The sequence below is a fragment of the Microchirus variegatus genome (assembly GCF_963457635.1).
Source record: "Microchirus variegatus genome assembly, chromosome: 7".
Taxonomy (NCBI): Eukaryota; Metazoa; Chordata; class Actinopteri; order Pleuronectiformes; family Soleidae; genus Microchirus; species Microchirus variegatus.
In genome coordinates, this window is record NC_139808.1 from 12423165 (window position 1) to 12448325 (window position 25161).

The following is a 25161-nucleotide window of genomic DNA, read 5'->3' on the forward strand; positions in this document are numbered from 1 at the left end:
GATCTTAAGTTTTGATCAGTTTATTGTCTTATTCATCTAGGTTACACCAAGTAAAGTATTGACTTTCACTAAAACAACCTCATTTCCTTTTGTTTTTCATCTGCAGGTCACAGTGATAAAGGACCCAGAGAGCGACGACTTCGGCTTCAGTGTGTCAGATGGTTTCTTGGAGAAAGGAGTTTATGTGAACATGATCAGACCTGACGGACCAGCTGACCGAGCCGGCCTCAGACCTTATGACAGGATCCTACAGGTTTAATATTTGACAGCGCTAACATCCATATCAGGGCCTCAATGTAGAACAAATACACAGGGTAATACCAAGAAAGCAGGACCCGGCTGTCATGGCTTAACACGGCAGTAAAAAATTGCAGAAACCGGTCCCATAAAAAGAGAATGAAACATGGCTGGCAGACAAAGTTGAATGAGCAGTTGGTGTTATCCTGCATTTACGTCAAAGATGAAGCACATTTTCATTTGTGCATTACTGTGCAGGATTGTGTTTGCGAGCATTGCTCCCACCAGTACACACAGTATTTAAATTGCTCAATCACAATGCTAATTGGATTTTCAGTTATATTTTAACTTAAACAAGATAAGTGAATAACTTTATGGATTAATTCATTGACTGTACCTGTGTCTACTTGAGTCTTTAGATATTCCAAGTCCAAGGATTTAACACCAAATAGTAAACAGAGCCTGTTTACAACTTTTATTTATGCATTTATTATAGCTTTTATTTTTTGTTTTTTTCACAAATTCTAAATAATTAGTACCTTGTATAAGAAAGGTACAGTTTCTGACAAACCACAGTTATGAACCATCAGCTGTAACTTTTACCAGAGCCTCCATTGTCTGCGTCTCTGTTGCTCTCCAGGTGAACCACGTGAGGACGAGGGACTTCGACTGCTGCCTCGCGGTGCCGTTGATCACAGAGGCCGGAGACAGACTGGAGCTGGTCATCAGTCGCAACCCGATGGCCAACGATGACCCAGAGGACAATAACAATACTTTAGATCACCCACTAGACCTGTAACACATTCACAGAGACAAAGAGACGGATTGTTAAGACTTACATACACATGCACACACACAGGTGCAATAATTCTTCTACACAGAGATTCCTCTAAGAACACACAAAAAAATGCATGGCCACACATTTGCCCCCTCCCATTCCAACTAGGTTGAAGTTTACTGGTACAAAAAAAACTAAGAGAGGTTCCCATGACGACCTCCAACTGCTGATAACACACAGACAACTGTATTTGTCTCATCGGACATTGATTCTTAAAGTTTTCTTAAAGATTTTTTTTTTTTTTCCATTTTAGAAAAAGGCTAATGAGACTCAGTAGAAAAGCCAAACAACTTTCTGTTAAGGGATTATAATTTGTGTTAGACTGGGGTCTGTACAACTGTAGCCATTTTAGAAGTCCATGCTGCTGGTATGATCCTGCTCGCATACTCCTGATCCAGTGAAATTCCAGGTTTTCCCAGCTGAAACTTAACATTGAATACAACTAACAAATCCTAAGATGAGCACAGCAATATTTTAAAAGAAGAAAATATTTTTGTCACCACATTATGGGCAGCCATGGTTTTAATCTCAACACAAGATAATTATTCTTTAGATAGTGATTAGATATTGACTATTAATCTGTCATGATGCCTGAAACCAAAACTAATTATGTCACAAGCAATTTTCCCTGAATTTTTACAGGGACTTACATTTTTTTTTTTGATATTTTCTATTGCGAGCAGAATTGTGGCATACAAATATCCAAAACTAGTAGTTCTGCCCTCATTTTAATTTTAGAGAGAACATGATTAATGTATGATCTGTTTGGTGTAGGGAATGGCTCCAACTCTTGACCCTCGGCTTCATTAGCATTTTAAAATGTTTACAGTTATAAAGGATAAAAATGTGGTACAAGAGTTGCTATACACTTTTCCTGAACTAGATTTTTTTAGTTCAGTCAGCTGTTCTCAGAAGTGCTGCCTGCATCTAACATCACTGGTGTTATTCCGTTGTGCTTTCCAAACCAAGGGGCACAGTGCTGAAGCACGGTTCGGTGCGGGTTCTGGAGACTTAATTATCCGTTTTGCCAACTTGTCTGTTTTCCGCGTGTGCTGCGAGGAAATCTGGCCAGGAAATCCATTCACGTCCATTATAAAAGTCTTAAAAAGTATTGTTTTGATATGAATGGCCAGATTGTGATGAATGAAAAAATGTGTATCCCAAGTCTTGCTCCATCTCTTACCACAATCGCTCCCATCTTTTCCTATCCATTGCGTTAGAACAATGGAACAAGGGCCTTTCCGCATGGAGTTTACATGTTCCCCTCCCCCATGTGTGCGTAAACGCGCAGATTTGGGGAGGAGGCAAATTGGACACACTAAATTGACCATAGGCGTGAGTGTGAGAGTGGGTCGTTGTGACCTGTCTCAGACTTCCAATGGCAAGAAGAATCCAAAACATTTGCAAATGTTGGCATGGATGATTGATCCGAGACAATGTAAGCTGGAGCAAATACAGCTTTCCATTCCGCGACTCTATGGCATCAAATCTAAATCAACTGAATGATTGTTCTGACCCCACCTCGTCTCTACTCTCCTCTCCTCTTAATTTTGGTTTGGTTTGCTAACGGCAGATTCCTTCCACTTCTGTCACCTCCTGTTTTTCAAGACGTTCTCCGATTCCTGCCAAAACTCTCCTCTCCCTGGTAGACTGAATTTTTACAGGAATGAGTCGAGCTGCTGCTTCTGCAGTGTATTTGTAAAGTTTTTACAGGTTAGACGGTAACGCTAACAATACTGTGTGTGTGCGCGTGTGTGTGGGTGAGCAAAACTGTGACGACATACACAAGACGGGAATAATATGAGTGAAAAAGAGTGAGTGAGAGCAGCAACAGGACCAATCGCAGCTTCTGTTGGTGCATCTCACTCTTTCCTCACATTGTTACATAACGCAGTTTAGTTTCCAGCTGCTCCCTTTTGGAACATCCGTGTGTGTGTGTGTGTGTGCGTGACAGTGAGTGAGAGAGCTCGGTGGTGTACATTTCACTGTACAGTGGTGATATTCATCATGACTGTTCACCTTCCTTTCAGAAACCCCCCCCGATGAGACTGAAAACAGTATGATCTCAAGGTTTTCTGTGAGAAAACCTGAGGAAAGACAAACCTTTTCATAGCGAACGAACAAAAAGGGTTTCGACTCTTTCAAAGCACTTACTACAAAAGAGAAGCACACTGTTGAATACCATGCACTGTAAGTATTTTCACGTTACTCGGTAAACTCTCGTCTCAGTGTTTGTTTTTTTTTAATGCAGTAAAGTGGCCAAAAAAAAAAGAATGATTTAAAAAAATGTAAATGGTTTTGTAAAGCAACGACTAAAAAGGACAAAAATTGCAAAGTCTTTTAAAAAAATATTTAGGTGGTTTATATATATATATATATGTATGTATGTATGTATGTGTGGTCAGTCATTCTCCCTATGCATTTCTGGGTCAAAGGTCAGTTTAAAGCCCAATCAGGAACAGTCGGTCTCACAGAAAAGTTTTTTTCTTTCTTACATTTTTAATCAATCTAATTTACTGTAGTAAATTGAATATTAATATAGTACTGTGCAAAAGCCTCAGGGCTCTACCAGCTTTGTTGTTTTTATGTCTGTCCAATTTTGTTCGGAGTGATGTCACCGTCAACAAACAGTTTTTCCCAGTAACATTAATGATAATGAGTATAAGGGCAGGTCACACTAAATACTTGACACCGATGTGTAGAAATGTGTTTGTTTTAAAATTATTTCCGGTGGATATGTTACGTTAAAAGGTTCCATATTATGCAAAATAAACGTTTTAATCATTTAAATCCTTATATTTTGGGAGGCCCTATCAGTCAGCAAAGTGTGAAAAAAGATGACTCACTCATGTTTTTGTGGTCCTCGTCAGTCTAAGTACAGGAGATAAAACGCGTAATGTTGACTTCCGTGCTCATTGGGACATCACAATGGGCTAAACTGGAATAAACTGGCTTACTGGAATTGTTGTCTCGCAGACCTCGAGAGTGCTGGCGAGGGCAACGGCATCCGAAGTCCGCAAAGTGTGCAAAAAGTTATATTCTTGTCTCCAGTGCAGCACAGAGTTCTACACACACTTCCAGCCTCAGAGGATTTATCTGTCCAGTGGATATGTGTTGTATATGAAGGCAATATGCCTGCTAGAGCCTGCAAATGATCACTTTTCCAAATGCTAACGGCTGTTTAGCCAGGGTCATTGAACTGCTGTGGTGCTTCATCCTTATGGTATTTTGACCAAAGCATGTCACAGACATGTTCATTAGGACACCACGGAACTAGGTTAACTTGGAGAAATAGGGTATAATATGAGTCCTTTAAAACAAACAAACTACATGGTCAGTATAGCATTGCTAAACAACATAGTGGCCTGAGGCTTTTGCACAGTACTGTAAATGACAAATATTTATGTTGCAATGCAAATGTTTATGTTTGTAAATTGCATTTTATGACACTGTCCTGTTTTTACTCTGAAGATATTAACAGATGTCACTATAATAATCGGGCATTTATTACATCAGCTGCATCAGCTTCGCCAATTCTTTCCCGTCTGCCCCCTTACACATTTGAGGTTTTTTTGTATGGTTCAACTATAACATATTATACAAATATTGTGCAATGTGAACTTGTCATTCAATAATCTACCGCACTTTGCAGGCCCCAGGAAGTTGAGTCGCACTTCTATTTGAGATAAGAACAATCAATTCTTCAGAACACTTTGTTTGTTTTTAAACCCTACATGGATTGTTCTGTGGGATCTAATTTACAAAAGCAGATGCTGTATAAAATGACTTGTTTTTGGATGGTTTGTTGGTTTTACATTTCAGAAAAACCGAGATACTACATGACCAATTAACTTCACTTTAGCGAGTTGGCAAATTTGTTGCCCCAGAGTTACAGAAACTACCAGGCAACCAATAATTATGGTGAGTTTGTATAAGATTTGTTAAAATGGAAAACAAGTACTTAAAATAGTACAATTTTTTTCAAATTCAAGAGTAGTAGTTTACTACTCAGCAATCATTGGCTTATTGATGGACAACATTGCTACTGTAGTAAATGGTCAGCTATAACCATACTGCATAAAAAGACTATTGACTATCTCTTTTATGTTATTCAGGAGTTATTGGTGCCATATCCAGATTCTTTAACATGAGTCCAGATAATTAAGAAACCATTGCCATTACTGTAAACACAACATTTGAGCCTCTGTTAGTATCTTTGATGTTCTCTTATTCACGCGTCTCCAATCTTCTCTAAATCCATTGAGTGTTGAATGTTAAACCGTATTATGATTCTGGATCGGGTCCTTTCCTTTAAAATATATGCGATGTGTTTACATTGTTTTGTTTTTTTTAATTGTGTAAAGTTCTATTCTATGTAATATAGTATTTTTATACGGCAATATTACTCTTCCAAAAACCGGGAAGAAAACGCAACACAAAAATGAAGAAAATGAGAAAATAAAATGTATGTCTTTATTGATGTCGTCATTTTGTTTCGTTTTTTTCTTTGTCTATGAAACAAGGAGTGCACTGCTATACTTCTCTTTTTGAGAAGAACACGAGAAAAGATCAGAGATAATAAAAAATAAAATATCTACTTTTATTACGTGGCTCTGTTTATTTTTTTAGTGTATCTTTGTAAACAATGATAAAGATTTTGAATGCTTAACTAGAACAGTTTAATCATTTATACGGCTCATTATATCATGCCATTTATTTACTTTTTTTTAATCACTTTTACACTATGCCCTGCTATGTGGTCAAATGTTTTTCAGATCATTTTGTATTTAATCTTAAGTCATTGTCAAAACTAGTTAATTTATATCTATTAAACTAGATTAGTAGTATTTAAAATACCCACTTTCCTGATGTGGTGGTGATGTTATAAATGCCTTACACGGAGGCGGACAGATACGCAGCTTCATTACTTGAGTAAAAGATACCCCTTGCTAAAGGTAAGTAAAAGTACAGTACAGTACAAGAGTAGTACATTTTCTAAATATTGCATTACAACTGCCACAGTGCTTACATTTACATATAGAAACGTTCTACATGGAGTTATGAAAAATGTTAATGTTACAGTTTTTCTCGATTGTTTACACACATTTTCTGAAACCTTGCCTCATGCTCTCACAACTCTACACACAAATCCAAAAAACACACACACAATGGGCAAAACCCCTCAATTCTCCTGCAAAATGAAACTTTACATTCAAAACCATGTTATTTCTTCTCAAAATGGTATTTAGTTTTCAAATGACACAGACAAACCATCATATGAAGAGACATTTATAAGAACCAGTTGAACACTGATGTGCTCAATTTAAAACACTATGATGAATGGAAAACACTTCTTCTCCATTGATCATTGGGCCTTTTTTTTGTTTAGTGTTACACTTACTACAGACAGTACATACATAAGTGTGTAAAATATTTTAGAATATTGTTTTTATAGGCCATGTGATGGATGATGGAGGATGAAGCATGGATTGTTTTTATACTCAAAACACACAAATACACAGTAACAAATATATTTTATTCCTATTTATTTCCCACAAAAACAATGTACACAGTGTCCATCCCAACCAACACACAGTTGCACATACAGTGGTCTACATACAAAACAGAACCCTTTTATGCTAACGCACTGATTGCAAATTGTAAACCTGTGTGACAGGTGTTTTCCCATGTGATGAGTCAGTTTGCATAGTAGGGAAATTAACTGTATAATTTTGAATGACAGTGTGTTCCTTGTGAAAACAAGAGATTTTCTTCATGAAAATTGTGCCAAATGCAGAGAATTGTGTGTAGTGTTCTGAAAAAAAGTGTGTTTTACAACTGCAATTTGAGTGTAAAGCAGGAATTGTGCTTGTAGTTTAGCAGAGTTGGTTCAGGGGGTTGGTGCATGGGGGTTACCTGTTGTAGTCATTGTGTCTCAAGTACCAGTATTTGTGTGTAAACAATTGAGAAAAACTGTAATACCTTGAAGAATGTAAAGGGAATTGAAAGTAAAATCAAGTAATTTTCATCTTTTTACCATGTTGCTTTATTTAACATTACTCACTTGCCCACAAGGAAATAACGCTCTGACAAACCTCTGCTAGAGTTTGAATGGATTTTTTGCATCCAGATTTGAACCTGACTGTTAAACACACATCAAACTGCATTACTACTGCCACAGTGCAACTAAATCTGACCATGGAGTTGTTTTTTTTTTGTTGTTTTTTTAGAAGAAGTGACGGGTACTTGCGGTTATGGATAGAAATGTTTTGGAGTAAAGAGTACAATATTTGCCTCTCAAATGTACTTGAGTAAAGTCATGAGTACTCCCCAAAAATGATACTCAAGTACAGAATCAAAATTGTACTTGAGTGCTGTACTCCGTTACTGTCCGGCTCTGGCCTAACAGTACATTTTGTGGTATTTTCCTCGAAATTAATTTAGCCATTTTTAAGCCTAACTTTACTGTGACTGTTTTTTTTTCTGTTTTAACACATTGTCTCAAGTCAATTTGCACTGTAAGGTCTGCATCGTAACATTATTCTATTATTATATTTTAAAAAAAACGTGACATTAGCACTTTGTGTCAGAGAGAAAAATCTTTCGACTGGAAGGAAGTTGAAGCAGAATATTTTTTCGGGAAATGATACAAAGCCTAATTTGCATAAAGGAACTTGTTTTAAACTGTGGTTTCATCTCAAATTACTCCAAAATGTAAAGGTTTGAATATGTTTAAGTTCATATTGGAAATCTGTATACAAACCTACGGATGGCAATGTTTATCTAGTTTAAAATGTGTACATTTGGGACTTCCTCTTTAGGGGTCTGAATGAGGTAGGATGTGTTTTGTTATCTGTGTATATAACATGACTTTTCTCAATAGCAGTCTATGTACAGTCACACACTGTGCTGTACATTCTGCTGACTTAATTATTCCCCAGTCTACTGTTACATAAGCGTTCCGACCGGTACATAATAGTTTATACATGGCAACAGCACGTGTTAAAACAGTTCTACTGCCAGTGAACTTGATGTACTCAATGACACACAGAGTTGGCACATGCCGGTGTGTGTGCCACGCACTCGCAGTGTTTCTGCGAAACACAAAAGAGGAAATTCTTTGTCACAGCACATGTCTTCGGGATGTCTCGCTTCCACAAGCACTGATGACGAACGAAAAATAATTATTATGTGTACAGACATTAAGACTATAGATAAAAAAACACTCAAAGAACATCAGCCAGAGTGTTTGCTTTGTCATTTTTGTCATAAACAATGAAATATTTGACTTTATAATCCACCTCGTTAACTTATGTTGTGACGTAATATATCTTCAAACATAAAATGTACAACCAGAGTAATAGGTATGAACGTGTGTGCTATTTTCTGTTCCTTTGGCTGTATTTAAAGAACACAAAGCAAATGTACCCCCAAACATGGATTCGACCAGGATTCTTGTATTTGCTTTTGTGCGGATGCCAAGAAACTGTCGTGAAGATGAATTAGTACAGAAGATTCTCAGCAGCTCCGTCTATTCTGGGAGCTGGCAGACAGCACATGGAAATATCAAGCAATGTGTTTCTTTCTCTGGAGTACCAGTTATTTAAAGGAGACATCTGACGCGTTTTTTACTTTTTCCCTTTCGTGCGTTATATGCAGAGCATGTGAGCAGCGCAAAGTGATGAGAATTTCCACTCGGAGCTGTTCTCTGCGCCTTCCCTCACAGCTGCTCCAATGATGTAGCTCACTGCTCACTCCAAAAAGAGAAAAAATAATTAATATTTCATTAGCCTTAACTGTAGCACGGCATCCAAACAGCTGAGCAGCAGAATGCATCTACAGTATGCATTATAAGGTTTATTAATATTAGTATAAGTCAGACATGGCTCAAATTAAATGCATGATTTGAGATCATAGATTAGATGTTAGATAAATGTGCCACTTGATGCTTGAGCCAAATTCTTTAAGCATTTGCTCCCATGGTTGGTTTAACAGGTGTTTTGTTAGTGTAATGGGTCTGCAAAGTTAAAACTAAAGCACAGCGTTAAAGTGTGCTACTACCTATACATGTTAATTACGGCTCCTACTGGTGATGAACTGCCTCTTCAAATTTAGCAGGCACATCATATGACTGTACCCAGAAAAGACTTTTGGTTTGCATAATAAACACCAATAACAGCAGGTGTAGCATCCTCAAATATAAAGCCACATAAGGCACGAGTGGAGAGTTTGCCTGGTGGACACTGCATCCTGAAATGCAGAAGGAACCTCTCCTTGTATTCACTCAAGAAAGATGAAGAGTCAGTGGTTTAAAATCATTCTTATTTGATTTTGACTCTTCTGCACAAGTATGACGACAAACTTCATACTCGCGTCGCGTCAAGAACTGCTTCTGGGACAAAGAGTAGTTCATTGCATGGCTTTTCTTGGACATTGTGAAAACACTGCACAGTATCACAACCAGTGAATATGCTTATAACAATAATAATATTGAGCACAACAAATGTGATCACTATTATTATTATAACTGCAAGATGTAGGTCTTGTTTTATTGTAAAACTGTGGGAATTGTAGCGACACTTCACTAATGTGCTTTATTACCAAGTTGGAACCAACATTACAGTTGAAGTAGGATGGAATACTTCATCCTTTCTTTGTTCTCACTCTGCTCAGCCTATTGCCGCTTGAGGCCACCGTATAAAGTTTGGCTCTATCTATCTCACTTTCCTGTTGCTCTTTCGCCTCACTGATAAGGGCCACTTCCTGTCCACCTCACTAATAAGGGCCACTTCCTGTCCACCTCACTAATAAGGGCCTTTGCAATCATTCCAGCCCTTCTCCTTGTCTGAAACTGCCCTTTGATTCCTCCTCTTCAGTACTTGCCAGTCCCTTTAGATGCCTCTCTTACTCCTACTCCTTGCTTCACCCTTTGAAGTGTAACACTACATAACACTGGATAATGATCACTCCCAACTGACGATTTTCCTAACACATCCCAGTCACATATCCCTGCTAAGTTCCTTGGTATCAAAGTTAAATCGAGTGCTGACATGTTCCCTATGTGTGCATGTAATATATTCCCTCTACCATCATCTTTTTCTCTTTTAGAATGTCTTCAACGTAGTGTGCTATGTGCATTAAAGTCCCCACATACCGACACCCTCTTACCATCTAACCCCTCACTTTGTGTTAACCTCTGATCAACATTCCTACATGGATTGTCATAATTAATACTCTCTCTTGTGTTCATATCTCTACACTTATATTTTTTCAATGCCTATACCTACCTCCCTAAATGAAATACCGTCTAATGCTGCCCATCCTCCCCTTTGAGTTACAGTGAAGCAACAAGTGCCAAATGCAAACGTCAAATGAATAATAGAGATTAAACACCAACATCATTTTCTGAAGACAAATTTTTTAATAAGAAATAAAAAAAAAAAGAAGTTTTACATTTTGGTAAAACAGTTCAAACACATTTTTTCTAGCTTACAGGTTGGCCAAAGAAATAAAAAATAAAACCTTTCAAACTATCTTTTAAATGTTGCTTTTTTTTTTTTTCCTTCACCAATAATTAAAAAACATTTTCATCATGTACATTCTCAAAAAGGAAGGGCTGGTATTCGGTTTTATGTAGGAAGGACAGAGGCAGTGTCACCAGAGACCGTGCTCAGAGTGAGTGATGACAAAGAAGGGAAGAGAATAAGCAGGACTCCATTTCCCAGAGGCCTTAGTGCTGAGATTGCCATCATTCAAGTCATTTCGCGAAAGAAACAGGATTTTGGAGGCTTACTTAATATTCTGAGTCCTGTCCTCACAAATGAAAATGTATATTTAAGCTAAAGATTTAAATAATGAACAAGGACTTGCGATAACGTTGGTTGTTTTGAGTGGAAACGTGATCTTCAACTTTCAAACCAAAGAGAAAAAAAAAACACATGATTTTTGCATTGACATGGAAACAAAATGGAGGTAAAATGGGAAAGAATAAGATGCTAAAACTACTAACTTCCTAAACAGGATGTTCTGCCATTTCTGTGTAACGCAACGGTAACTTCAGTTAGGTCTGATGTTGCATCTTTATCACAAAAAGACTTTTAGTCCCACGTGACATGGGTTTTACTGCAGTTAGAGTTTTCTACTTATATTAAATAAAGCACTAATTTAAATAAAACATTAACTGCTGGAGTGGGGATTGGATTTAGATTACAAGATTTAGATATTGCATATGACGTTTTAAAGAAGAGCCCACGTTTGATATAGTGTAATCTTTCTTTTTAGCTCATTTACTGCTTTTGTTGCTGAATTGTCAGCTTCCCAAAAGTAGCCCCGAATGACTCCCAAGATGTTTGTTCCATCAAAAGAAAATTGGACGGACTGAAACCTCTTTGTGCATCATAAATGGAATCAAACACTTTTTTTTTTTGTTGACAGACTTAACTATAGCCCGTTGAGGTACTGGTCAGATTTTGCAGACACTGCTGATTGCAGAGTGGGGAACGTCAGATGTGGCGTGCTTTTGGAAACCCACCTGATTATTAGCAACATAGCAGTTTAGAGAGAAGCAGGCACCTGGAGACTGTGGGCTTAGTGGCAGTGTTATCAAGTCTCATTCCCCCGTCACAAACGTACTGTTTAGTATTTTGCAAGATAATCATTGTTTTATCTCAGTGCATTTCAAACCACGTGATCATTGATGGAATAGTGGTTTAGTTCCACACTGCAGAGCTTTTCGTTTTCTTATTTAAATTGCCCCTGAAAATTCAAACTTTCTTTTTCAACAATTCACAAGCTTATATCCCACTGTAAAGGTCAGTATGCACCTTTTGTGGGCAAGAAAAATAAAATACAGCGAGAAAGATAAAAAGTAATCTACAACGTATTGCACATAAATTGTAGCTTTTTTCTGTTTGCTTGATTCTGATTGCTAGTTGTACATGTTACTCAACGACAGATTCAAAATACACTATATTTGGAATTTCAAAAAAAGGCAAATGTGACAGATACAATCGAAAAAACAAAAGAAAAAAATAAATGCTTGATTCATGGAACAAGATCACAAAAAGATAAAGAAACTAATGTCTTTTTTTTTCCAACCTAAAAAATGAATCTTCAGAAACTTTTACATTCACCCGGAGGTGACTTTCACATTTTTCAACATTCCGCAGCAGAAACATTGCTACTCCTTAAGTTCTCTTGCAAATTCAGAATCTCTGAGAAAAGACATTGGTGAGCTTAGTTTTGCAGAGGCTCACTGACGGGAAGTGTAAAAAGACAGAGGGGACTGGAACATACTGCGAATACACACAGATAGGCAGATTAAACCAATACATATGTACATGAGTTAATATTTGCGGGTCCCTATTTTCCGTCCCGAAGGAGAATCTTAGCACAAAGGAAAAGATTTTGTATGTGAGAATAATGTGATATGTAATTTTTACAGTATACATGGCCAAAATGTAAAACAAAACAAAGAAAAGGTTACGAAATGTAAAACATCATACATGCCCATAGGAGGGTCTGTGCAATGTTTTAGATCTAAGAACAGAATCAAATAAGTCCTTTCATCCTTGCACCAGAGAAATGACCTTAAACTTCCATAGATTATAGGAAGTGATGAGTTCAGAACCTGCGGGTGGTTGTGAGACTAAAACAATGACAGAGGAATTAACAAAGGATACATGAGAGATGCTAAGATACTTCAGGGGAACCAAGAACCAGGTCTATTTAAGAGCTTAAAAATAACTGAAGCTTTGTATCTGAATTAAAAGAAGAGGTCTACATTTGGGAGCTTGGTGAACAAATTATGTGAAAAGCTGTATGAAAATAGTCTCCTGTGGATTGGGTTTCATAAATCCCTTCTAATGATATGAGCTTGTTTAATGTCTTCATATTTAATAAAGTAGCTGTCAAAAGCTGATAGATAAAGCATGAAGATGTACAATCACATTTGCTGTAATGCTTTTAGTCAAATTCCTGCAAAGACAAACGTTTAACGTGTCTGCTTATGGGTGTTCTAACAGTACACAGATACTTTTTCCTACAGGCCAGTGAGAGCTCTGAATAGAAAATGGCAGTGTGGTTTTTTTTGTGTGTGTGTGTGTGGGGGGTGGGGGGGGGGCTTCATATGATATTAAGTCCAAATTAAACCAACAAGGTGGACAAAACAGGCAGTCGAGGTGTGAATTATTTTTTTCTGCGTGACAGAGAACTGATGCAATGGCCTTTGAAGCTTGATAAAAACGCCTTTTCGATTGCTACCATTTGATTTCAGCTCTTTGTCACCCACGCTTGGACGCCAAATTTTTGTAAATGCTGGGGATAATAAGAGCACTACAGAAAATGCCCTGAGTGGATGTTTCGCTGATCACGTACACAGTGGAGACCGCTTATTACACAAACGGTTGTACACCTGTCACATTATCTGCTTTTAGGTGTTAATGGTTTCGCTTTCTCGATATTATCGCCCCTTCTTATTATGAAGAATGTAATGTTTTAATTTAGTTTGAAAAAAAAATTAAATAATAATCAGCCAGAACTGCAGAGGCAGACACTGTAAATGTAACATGTTACCACATCAGTGACTGACAGAGTTTAGATTTAGCTAGTTTCAAGGGTAACCATGTCAACGGGTGTCTGTAGCCACCACAATATTAAAATGAGTATACATAACCAATCACTTCATTCAGGTGTACCTGTCTGTCACTAACTGCGTACCTGCACGTACCAGAAATGCGTACGCTGCTGAAGTAGAAGTACAATATCTATTAGAAAATAGCTAGAAGTCAGCGAGCGGAGCTTTGACAAGAGACCAACGAAAGAGGTTGTCAAAGTGAAGCTTTGCCAGACTTACAGACTCAAGCTTTAATAGTCTGCTGTGACCTGTGTGAGCTCTTTTAATAATAATAATTGATTGTAAGCAGCACTGACATCCAATTTCAGCTGCAGTGTGTAGCACTCTGAGGTTTCCTCATTGGAAATGATCGTATCCATCCCTCGCTTTTGCTTTTTGCGGGGCAATGTGGTGGTCGCCATGGAAACCTAACCAAAGTTTGTCAGTCACCAGCTCTTATTTGTCTGCAGCCAGCTGCCACATTTCACAGTGTCCGGGCAGGAGTTTGGCACTCGGATTAGTTGAAAGGCTGACACTGGTTTATTTACTGGACGTATCGTCCAACCAATGGTGCAAAGCTTGTCATAATATAGTTAATAGCCATTGGCTACAGTGGCCTGCCTCGCTGGGTTTTAGCAACTCAAATACTGTCGTTTTGTATATACAGAAGAAGAAAGCTATATAACCCCCCCCAACACCTATAAACTTACAGTTGGAGCCATTGTAGAATTGCCATTTTATTGTGTAAATTGAACTGTTTGATAAATATTTGACCCATACCCCCATATGCAAGTAAAGTATATGGGTAAAATCAGTTGCATTGATGTTGTTTTTTTGTTTGTTTTTTTAATAGATGATATTACACACAGTCATTAGTAGGAGCAACGCTGTAGAAATTCATGACAGGGACGGTACTACAATGGCTGCCACTGTAAATATGTGATTTGTATAATAGCTCAGTATTTTCACCAGATAAAAGAAGTGTTCCTTCTTCTATGTAAAACTACAGCAATAATCACCAATAGTGAATACCAATAACATTATACTCTTAATGAAAAAACTCTAAACACTGACGGAGGAAAACACTAACAATAATGTCACTTCCTCAGCCAAAAATAAAATAAATCCAATCAAAAACTGTAAGCCAAGAGTGCCTAGTGCAGTCACTTATGTACTGTAAACTGGTCTAGGACAGAGAAAGATAGATAGAGAAGTAGATATAGATAAACTGATAAGCTACTACTGTACAGTACGGCACAGACAACACACTGAAGGGTTCAACCTCCACATTTCAAATTTCAAATCCTTTCAGATCCCTCTCTGAGCAGATTTTTCCAATCCAGTCTCACTGCTAGTTTCACTTTGACCCGTGATTTTTAGCTATGGCAGATGACGATATTTGTGCTAAGGAGCATTTAAGAACTACAGGTTTCTGTTTTTTAAGGTCATTGGCTATGGCAGTGTCAATTATGTTTATCTGATTTCTCTTTTTCTACTTTTTCTTTAAAGGTGCATTAGGCAATTTTGCAATCAGTGGTCCAAAAATATATCAGCATTTCAGCATGTTCATCAATAGCAATTCAGCTGGTCTATGATTATAAGGAAGAGGGGTGCTGTAAAGGAAAATAATTTAATTTTGGTGGCTGCAGCTTTGGATTTTCATTCTTTAATTTTGACTTGTCAAGGTTTGCTGACTAAGAAATATTTGATACCAGAAACAGAAACAACCGTTTACAAGATATAACATTTGTTAGATTGGGACACTTTCCTTGTGCCAACAACATTTGGAAAAAGGGGGGAAAAAAGGTTTTAGTTAATACTGCTGTACCTGAAGAGTTTTTCTTCTGATTTATTTTAAAAACAAAACAAAAAAACAGTCAACTGAACATAGTCAACCAGAATAAACCAAAGCTGAACCCAATGGTACGATATGCTTTCAGATAAGTGCAGAAAAGTTAAAGTTACATTTTTGGTCATCGTAGAAGTTTCAGAAACTTTTTTCATATTGTGGCTACGAAAGGCAGTTTGATTCCAAGACTTAAAAAAACACGTTCTCCCTTCATTTTCTACAAAAGTAGCTGGTGGACCAAACAGACATTTACCAGCACAAGACCAGAGGCTGGTGCTAATTTGCCACTGTGTCTTTAAAGAAGACAATGGTGGGACACATTATTTAAAAAAGAGCTTCTAAGTATTTTAGAAATAGATTTGAAATGTGATTGCTACCCTCATAATAAAACCACCAACAGCAAACTACTTCCAAAGTACTCCTAAAAGATTTGAAACAGCAACATGTTTTTTTTCCTTAAAACCCTTATCAGTCCACCAGACAAACAGACAGACAGAAAGCTAACTAGCTTTAGAAGCAATTTAGAGAACATGAGAGGAGAGGAGAGGAGAAGAGAGGAGAGCAATCTCATGGAGGGCCTCCACCTCATTCTTTTACATCATTGTTTCTACGATGGTGTGGGTGGGGGCCTTCATCAGCAGCCCCTGGTTCCCATTGGGATCCAGTGGGTAGGTGAGATCCTTGGGGCCACGATGGTCGGCAGGACGGGAGCTGGCTCCACCACGAGCTGGTGCTGCCACCGCCTTAATCCTCTGCAGGAAGAGAAGATTGGAGAAGTGTGAGGTCGTGGCAGGTCCACTAAATGTACCGAGACTGATGGCAAGCGAATTTAACAGTCTTAGTGGACCAATAAGGGACATGGACGAAGAAACCCACTTCAGGTACTTTTGAATGTCGACTGGCAAATTTGACAAACTTCTACGTCGCGTGCTACCTCATATTAATCATCAGGGTACCCACCGCATGCCTGTTGATGCCGCCCAGAGACTGGCTGAGGACCAATCGCAGCCCTTGCCATCTCCCTTGTCCCTTGACGGACACTAACCGACGTAGAGCACTTTACGCAGGAGCATAAAATGGGCTTAAGAAAATGGGTGGCCATTGTTGGTGGACGACGACATTTACATTACAGAGACCATAGCGGAACTCAGTAAACGAGGAAACTATGAGCAAAACAGCTGCATTGCTAATCACCATTTGGCTACACAACCCACCTCAATGAGTGGCCCATCAGACTGAATGATCTTGATGACGACCACCATAGGAATGCAGATCATGGAGGTCAGAGCCAAAGTCCATCCTATTCCAATGGCCCAATCAGGATACTTATACAACTTGTTGTACGTCAGTCGCTTGAATTTGACCAAGGAGAAAATAAAACAGCTCTGCAAATGAGAAGGAATAAAAAGGTTGCCATTAGGCTTGATTTACAACGTTAAATAACATGATTCAGATCAGAAGTCGTTGTTAGATATATTTTTCAAGAAAAAAAGAGTGTATTATTTGAGCTTAAATCACTGGAGCTTACAGTATATATTCATCTACAATTGAACACAACACTGTAACCATTTGAGATAAAATGAGAAGAGGTTAGAAGAGAAAACTGAAAGAGCATGTGACTGTACAAGTTTAAGGAAGTAGAGGAAGTCTTAAAATAAACACAAAGAAATGTAAAACTGGTCATCCATCGTCTGTTCACTGAAGTTCACTGACAATTACAGTTAACTGGATACAGTATGAGACGGAACTCACCGCACACAGTAAAGGGGTGACAACAGTCCAGCTCCACTTCATCCATGGATTTGGTCTATAGCCAATCATCTCCTCAACAGCATCATAGAAATTATCAACGCCTATGAAGACAGTAAAATACATTTGGATCATCTTTGCTTAAGAACAAAAACTTCTACTACTAAAGAGCACATCTGGATTACTTCAATTATTTATTGTTTATGGTATTTAAAGCAAAACAGTGTAGGATTTCAACCCTCAAATAGTGTCTCCAAAATCACTCCTAATCTTAGTAGTCCTATAGCTCTTTGAGACAGGGCACAGAGAGCTGGACATCACATTCAATGCATGGAGACATTAGGAGACAATGCAGTAGAAGCACCAAGATCCTGAACACAAAACAAAAAGCCGATGTCTTTCATGTTTGCTTTTCGGGATTTGCTTTGAAGGGTGGTACTCACCATAAACCCAGGCAACAGCGATACATTCAAAGAATGCCACCCACAGAAGGCACACACCGCTAGCTGCATAGTAATCAAACAGCTGGAAAACATAAATGCCACCCTGCAAAGAGGCAGACAGGAAGAGAGAGGTTACCAAATGACAATTTTCAGTACATACATTTTTCTTTGTTCTTAAGCCTTTTTATTGCATAGGGTTTTCGTACAGGATGGCAGAGAGGATGAGGATGGGTGAAGATAAATCTGACAACAAACAGTCAAATAATAATCATCTATAGAGACAGGTGCATGTAGAGAAACTGTGGAAAGTGGATGGGAATAAATAGCTAAATTAACATGGGTTTAAAGGTCTACAGCGTTTCCTAGGGCTGTTAACTGCATACTCTAACTTGACCATGACTGTAAGACTGTATGACTGTTGGTCATATGTTGGCCCTGCGATGGACTGGCAATGTGTCCACGGTGTACCCCACCTTTTGCCCTATGTGGGATGGGATTTCCCCACTATAATGTGGATAAAGTGTTGGATAATGAATACATTGAATTAATGAAAACTGTAGGATAGTGGAATATTATTTCCGTTACTCATTTGAATGACAGGGAAATATCAGAAACTAAAGAAAAGGAGGAAATAGATAGGAGACAGAAAGGGGGAAGAGATGAAAATTTGGAAAATCCATGTCAGGTCTACTGTATCTATTAATACTGTACTATTACTATTTACTATAAGTTGCACAGGTTCCCTCTGTTTACATCATTCCTTCATGTGTTCCAGTAATGATTACTAACGCTGTCCTTTACATGCGAGGTTCTTCAATTCACTTCTCGCAGTGCTGTTACCTTGGTAACCATGGTGAGTCCCAGCAGGTAGCTGATGCAGCAGACAATAGCGATGAAGACCTCTCTGTGGTAACCCTTCCTTAGGAAGGACGGATACAGATCCACCAGTGATGTGATCTGCCCTTCCACCTCCACAAACTGCAAGGAGAAAGACACAATTATGTTTTTACATGCCATATCAGGGTTGCAGAACCTTCTAGGCATTAAAATCACATTTGTTTTCCCTGATAATGTCCAGACATTTGGATCAGAACACTTTCCAGAATGTGTTGTTCAAGAATGAAGAACATACCAATCTGGACAACAACACAAGAATGTTAGGTATGAGCTCGACTCAGTGCCATCCCACTTTATTGGGCAAAGGACAGCGGGGCATTAACACACGGTTATGTGAAGGTCAGGTGCCATTTTATTTGTAGATTATGGGCTTTTATTTATAGATGAAGATGAGGGTTTTTCACTATTAAGAAGTAAAGTGAGTTTACAACTTAAAGGACACTTTATATTACGGTGGACAATGAGGACGTCTTGTGCAACAGTCACTTCTTTAACATTTGACTCCAACGGTGTTTATGTATATGTGCGACAGAGCATGTGCGTCTGCTGACCTGACTGTCGAGGCCAAGCAGCAGCAGCATAATGAAGAAGAGAATTGCCCAGACTGTAGGGAAAGGCATCATGGTTACAGCCTTGGGGTAGGCAATAAATGCCAGGCCTGGACCTGCAGAGGGGTGGGGAGGGGAGGGTAGGGAGGGGGTGGTTGGTTAAAAGAGGGGCATGAGAAGAGGCAACATTAGTATAATCTGATATGGTCATCTGATCTGCATCTACGTCGTGAGAAAAGGCCCCAAAAATGGAGACGCAGAACCAGATGTGAATGCATTTAATAGCAAACTTACTCTATCACTTACATCAAACCAAGTGTTAACATATTAAGCATCTTAAGTATGTTTAGCATATCTTTACTTACCTCTGACCTCTTTTGTAACACTATTGAAATTATGAAATGTCTATAACCTTGAACACCAACACACTTTTCATAATAGCATATAATGAGGAGAAAGTTCAACATTATAATGAGGAGAAACCACAACAATAACAAGTTAACCTCAACAACAGTAAAGAACATACTGTATAGTAGATTGTAACTATAGCACATGCATTATGTAGTGGATAGATTACCAAAAAGACCACAATGCGTCAATGTACTTATTTAACCATGATTCATTTTTCCACACAGCTCAAAGTCTTTAACATGTCAACGGCTAGATAAGCTGAATCAAATGCTTCTTGTTTTTCTCAAGCCATTTTACATTCCAAGATAAATTGAGCATGTGTGTTTACTTCATAAATACAAAATGGCTCATATAAAACCAGCAGGTGCAGTCTGTCATATCAGATAAAGAGCAAAGCCTTTTATATTTCCAAGGTCCAAACAAGGTCAAACAAGAAAGCAGTGGTAACAGCAAAGCAGATTTGCAGCCGACAGCAAGAAATATAAATATTTTGCTGTTTTTTAAGTGTGTATTATAACAGGGCATCCAACCAAACATAGCAATAACTCAGACAATATAGCATCGATATTCAATGGAACAGAATCCACATCACATTTTGATAAGTCATCACAGAATTACCATAATAAAATAACTTTTTAGTTAATTCTTGGGTCAACAGAAGTCGCTTACACAGCACTGCAGAAACCCATGCAGATATTTGACCTTCATTCAGACATATCAGGAACAAGCAGCCAAAATACGGCAGACTTACTTTAAATATTCCTAAACCTTTCACTTGCTTACCTGTCAAGGCTTTGGCCTGATGAAGGCAGTGTGTTTAATCAAATGTGGTGATGATTTTTGAAGTGGGGAATGTGAGGGCTCATTTGATTCTATGAGACCCCAGACACATCTCTTTTCTTCTTGTTACAGAATATTAAAAGTATAACTCGTACTCGTAGTGTATTCCGTTGACTTGACCTCTATATTTAACGTATGATCAATGTGTCCATTTAATCAGGGTGGAAAACATCCATGTTGTTTGTGAGTAGGGAGGCATTCAGGATGGCTCTGTCTATTTGTTTTTTTAATTGGTGCTAATCTGCATTTCTAGTCTTTAGTAACCTTATCTGGAGCATCATTTCTTAAAACACAACCAAACTGGTTGATCTTGATGTAAAAGTACAAGCTGTAAGGACTTAAAAGTAAAAAATACTTGGCCCTGATGATATATGTCCTGTCATTCACATATTACAACAAGTTCTCACCTAATGTCCGACTAAATGTTTTCAACAAGTATGGAAGAATGTAAAATATATCACAGAAAATACAGAATCAGACTTTCCACACAAGCTCAAACAGTTATTACAGAAAGTTCCACTTTTTCTGGTTATACTGTTGAAACAAGCATCATTATTTAGTTTGATTTTACTGAAAAATCCATTGGACTGGACTGGACTGTACATTTACAAAACAACATTGCACTGCCATGAGGCTCCAGCAAACCTAAATATTGGCCTATTGTAAGTTAATAGAACTCAAGATGACAATTACAACTGCTTAAAAGCTTTCCCACACCCAACACCTCAATCTCCACATGGCAAACCACACAAATGTTGAGGCACTGAAAGACAAACTTCCTTACCCAGCAAAAGGTTGAATAGTTTTCCATAAACATTTTTTAATACCATTATATTTGGTGCTTGTGGTCTCTTACAGTAATCTCAAATATGGCTGACAACTCTCAACTGCATGCTAGAATAAAAAAACCCTGCTCAAACCAATGATAACACCATTTAAGTCACTCAAATCACATCAAAGGCCATGGAGACAAGGAAAATCTCAGAACCAAACAAGCACAAGTCACACAGCGTCTGTGCTTTAAGTTGAATAGTTAGCTAATATCTGTAACTGTTGTTCTCCGTGAAAAAAAAATCCATCATCCATTCCGCTTCCTTTACTGCGCCAATAGACCGACCAACTAACTTCGTGATTCTCACATCCTGCTTTTTGTCAAAAAGTGTTTGGTTTCGGGAAACTTCCATATTCCGATGCCGTCATGTGTACCTAACCAACGAATCCTCAAGATTCCAAATGAATTCAGAATCTAAATATTGGCTCTTTCTCTTTTGGGTTTCATTGCTTTTTTTTTTTTTCATTATTTGTTGTATAATTAGTTAATCAGGAAGCAGCGCCCACCATCACTGCCGCCTTTACAGAACCCTCGTACCTGACACTGCCACATCAGAAATCGCCACCCCTTGCTCTTGTGCCATGAAGCCCAGGACGGAAAATATTGCGAAGCCAGACACAAAACTGGTACCACTGTTGAGGGCTCCCAGCAGCAAACAGTCCCTATGTCACACATATGTCATGAGGAGGATTTGTTAATGAACACACAAGGATCCCTGCTATCTACTGCTAACCCACTCACTGAAACTGGCACCTCACCTGTAGCAGTTATATTTGTACTTGTTGTAGCTCCCCAAAGAAGTCATAGCGCCCAAACAGATGGCGTAGGAAAAGAAGATCTGGGTGCCAGCATCAGTCCAGACCTGCAAAGTGAGACAGAAAGGCTGAGGCCTGCTGATCCAGGGAAATATGGGACACGTAGAGAAGCATTTGTCATGTCTGTGAAGGTTCTCAAGTCATCCAGGTCATTGGATCCTAAGGAGTGTACTTGATTGAGCTTTACTGGCAAGTCCAGTTGCCGATATGTGCACTTCTCAGGAAGCGGTAAATAGAAGCGGTAGAAGATGGATGGATGAACATTCTTGTAGCAGCATGGCACATTTAAACCAGTAGAAGCTCAGCTTCAATTGAGTGGAGGGTATAATGTGTGTGTACGAATTTATGAATAAATAACTGGGTCTGAAATGATCTTCCCCTTTTTCAAAGACCAGCAACCACCACCAAATTGCATATATGGACAATTGCATGACATAATTACTATAACAGGATTCCCATGACCTGAGTTTCTCAGTCAGCAAAAACAGAAGGACCTACCTCTGGGTCTTGCAGTTTAGTGAGATTCGGGTACAGGTAGAACTTGATACCATCTGCAGCACCTGGCAGTGTCACTCCACGGATCAACAGCACGATAAGCATGACAAATGGGAATGTGGCAGTGATATAGACCACCTGACAAAAGATCAAAGATTGCACATTATCAACACACTCAAAATCCTCTACCTTGTACCCTTGTTCCCCCGGTAGTATTAACTTTTGTCTGATTTGTCAATGACAAGGCCCACAAAACATAAGAGATTTGTGTCGTTTTTCCAATGTGACCACAGCAGACCACAGGCCATCCCTTTAATCAATAAAAGTATAGTAATACTGTCTGTTATTTGGAAAAAAAAAACAGTGACCACACTCTTTATTACCAAAATTACAACGTGTAGCAACCAGGAAGCATAAATCAGGCCAAACCAATTAGAGTCTTGAGGCAATAAAAGGGGTTGTCTGGAATTGATTGAGCTGCCTCTGGTCTTATGGCCAATTGATGTTGTTGTTGCTGTGGCAGCAAATGAATGAATGAAACAAATGAATCTAAAATCCCCCCCTGCAGACATTTCCTTCAATGTTTTATAACAGTTAAAGGTGCATTATGTAATAAATCTAAAGCAACTGGCCATAAAATCCTCCTAATATGTCACAGGGACTCAGGAATAATATTCATATAACAAACTGAACTCACCAACAACAACAGTACAGGCAAAATGTTTGCATTGAAAAAATATTTTGCAGACCGTAAATCATGTTTATGTTTTAAAATCATGTTTTGGCATGTGGCGCCACCTACCGCTGTCTACCAATCATTGCAGTCAGTAGAGTCTCAGCTGCCAAGCAACCACGGGTTGCCAGTTATGTCTGAGTTACAAGGGCGGAAAAGTAAAACCTAAAAGACCTGGGGCCTCATGCATAAAAGAGTGCGCAGCTTTCATACTGAAAGAGGGCGTACTCACAAAATTTGAAAAGTACGTACGCAAAGGAATTCTCAGATTTATAAAACCGTGCGTACGCCGAGTCCTGCGCACCTTCTCTTTATACATCCCATCAAACGTGAAACTGAGCGGAGGTGAATGAGTAACACACCACGCCCTCGTTCCACCCACAAATGAATAAACAAATGACTCTAAAACGCCCTCTCTGACGCCTCCTTCCTGAAGAACAATGACAAATGCCGCAGCAAAGGAGGAAAATAACATAAAAAAATGGGAAGTGTGAGATCGATTTATGATGTATAAATTTGAAAAAGATATATTAATATTTATTGTTTGTTTGATCATTTGGAATTAGATATAAACACGAAGGAACAAAATGTGAGGGTCACCGCGGCTGCTCTCATATTAATGTTGATGTTTAAAAAAACTGGCTGTGCATTGATAGTTGATCCTGTGGGTGTTGTTTTTCTGATGTAACATGTTTGTTTAGACAAGACTTATCCATGTGAGCTGAATTTATAGATCATTTCAACAATCTATAAATCTGTCAGTGTCACGCGTCATCATCCAGTTACGCACACGCGCATTACGCACAGAATAAGCAGATAGAGTTACTGCATATAATGATTCATTACTGTCACTGATTGTGTCGTGGACGCTGGGGAGGGAGGAATTTTCTTACAACAAATGAGTTTGTAACTTTATTTTGGAGCGTTTAAAACATGTTAGACTGGTTACACTGGCGTGTGTCCATGCGTTCACGTCAGCAGCTGGGTGTATATTTACATAAAGAAAAGATTAATTTGTGTTAAATCAATTTCAGTTATTTGCTCAAAGTAAGGCTTAGAGAAAAGTGTGACTCACACGAGCGCGCGCGAACACAATTCTCACGGCAGCTCGAGAGTTTGCGCTGCAGTCCGCTAGGTTCAACGCCAAGTACATTTTTATAAATGCCATCGTGTGCGCGAAAGCAAGCGCACGCCGTCTTTTTGTGCGTACGCACGGTTTATACATGAGGCCCCAGGGTATTTTTAATTTGAGTGTAGTAACCGGTTTTGGCCACATTCTTACATATGGCGCCTTTAAATAGATATAGTAAACGTGTTATATTTCTGCCATAAATTGCAAAACTACATATGATCTAACGCTGATTGTCAAGCAACAACCTCAACTATAAAACATGCATCTCAAAATGGCTAAGACTAAAAGATTTGTTCTGTTATTTTTATCCATCTGTAGAAGAGTATTTCAAGTTCAAAAGAGGGTAAATCTAGTATACAAACAGTAGTGCATTAAAGACACATTATACACATTATTAGCTACCTTGCCAGTGGACTTGACTCCCTTCCAGATGCAGAAAAAGCAGATGACCCAGACAAGCAGTAAACACAGAGCCAGGTCCCATTTAATATGGCCCATCTCCTCAATACCATTGCTGATCCCCAGCACATTGCGTCTGTAAAATAAAATACAAAGAACTCTATTGAGCACATATTCACCTGTGCAACTTTGAAAGGGCACTTCATGACAATGGTGATTTTTTTTTGAAAAGCAGGGCTATTCTTTTGTAGATGAAATGTAATCCTATGTGTGGGAACTGGGGAATGCACATCTGTGCGTAACTAATGACCCCATTAGTAAAGTGTCAGC

At 38.5% G+C, this 25161-nt stretch overlaps 2 protein-coding genes across 2 annotated transcripts in view; one reads left to right on the plus strand and one right to left on the minus strand.

The window, feature by feature from the left end:
• The window catches only part of grip2b (glutamate receptor interacting protein 2b), a gene marked incomplete at both ends in the record, with an annotated part of 96759 nt that extends 95723 nt beyond the window's left edge, over nt 1-1036 (plus strand). Inside the window, 2 exons of the mRNA XM_083892812.1 lie at nt 107-253; nt 878-1036. Coding sequence (XP_083748938.1) covers nt 107-253; nt 878-1036 — 306 coding nt within the window. The remainder of the gene's footprint in view (nt 1-106; nt 254-877) is intronic.
• Nucleotides 1037-10482: 9446 nt separating this feature from the next.
• On the minus strand, nt 10483-25146 carry LOC310929819 (sodium- and chloride-dependent taurine transporter-like; the record flags this gene model as incomplete). Its single annotated transcript, XM_083892668.1, has 11 exons — nt 10483-16289; nt 16752-16922; nt 17290-17390; nt 17730-17832; nt 18570-18707; nt 19178-19290; nt 21795-21919; nt 22016-22119; nt 22571-22705; nt 24835-24967; nt 25142-25146. 11 exons carry the CDS (start codon nt 25144-25146, stop codon nt 16131-16133), a joined length of 1287 nt encoding a protein of 428 aa, XP_083748794.1. The 3' UTR covers nt 10483-16130.
• Nucleotides 25147-25161: the final 15 nt, after the last annotated feature.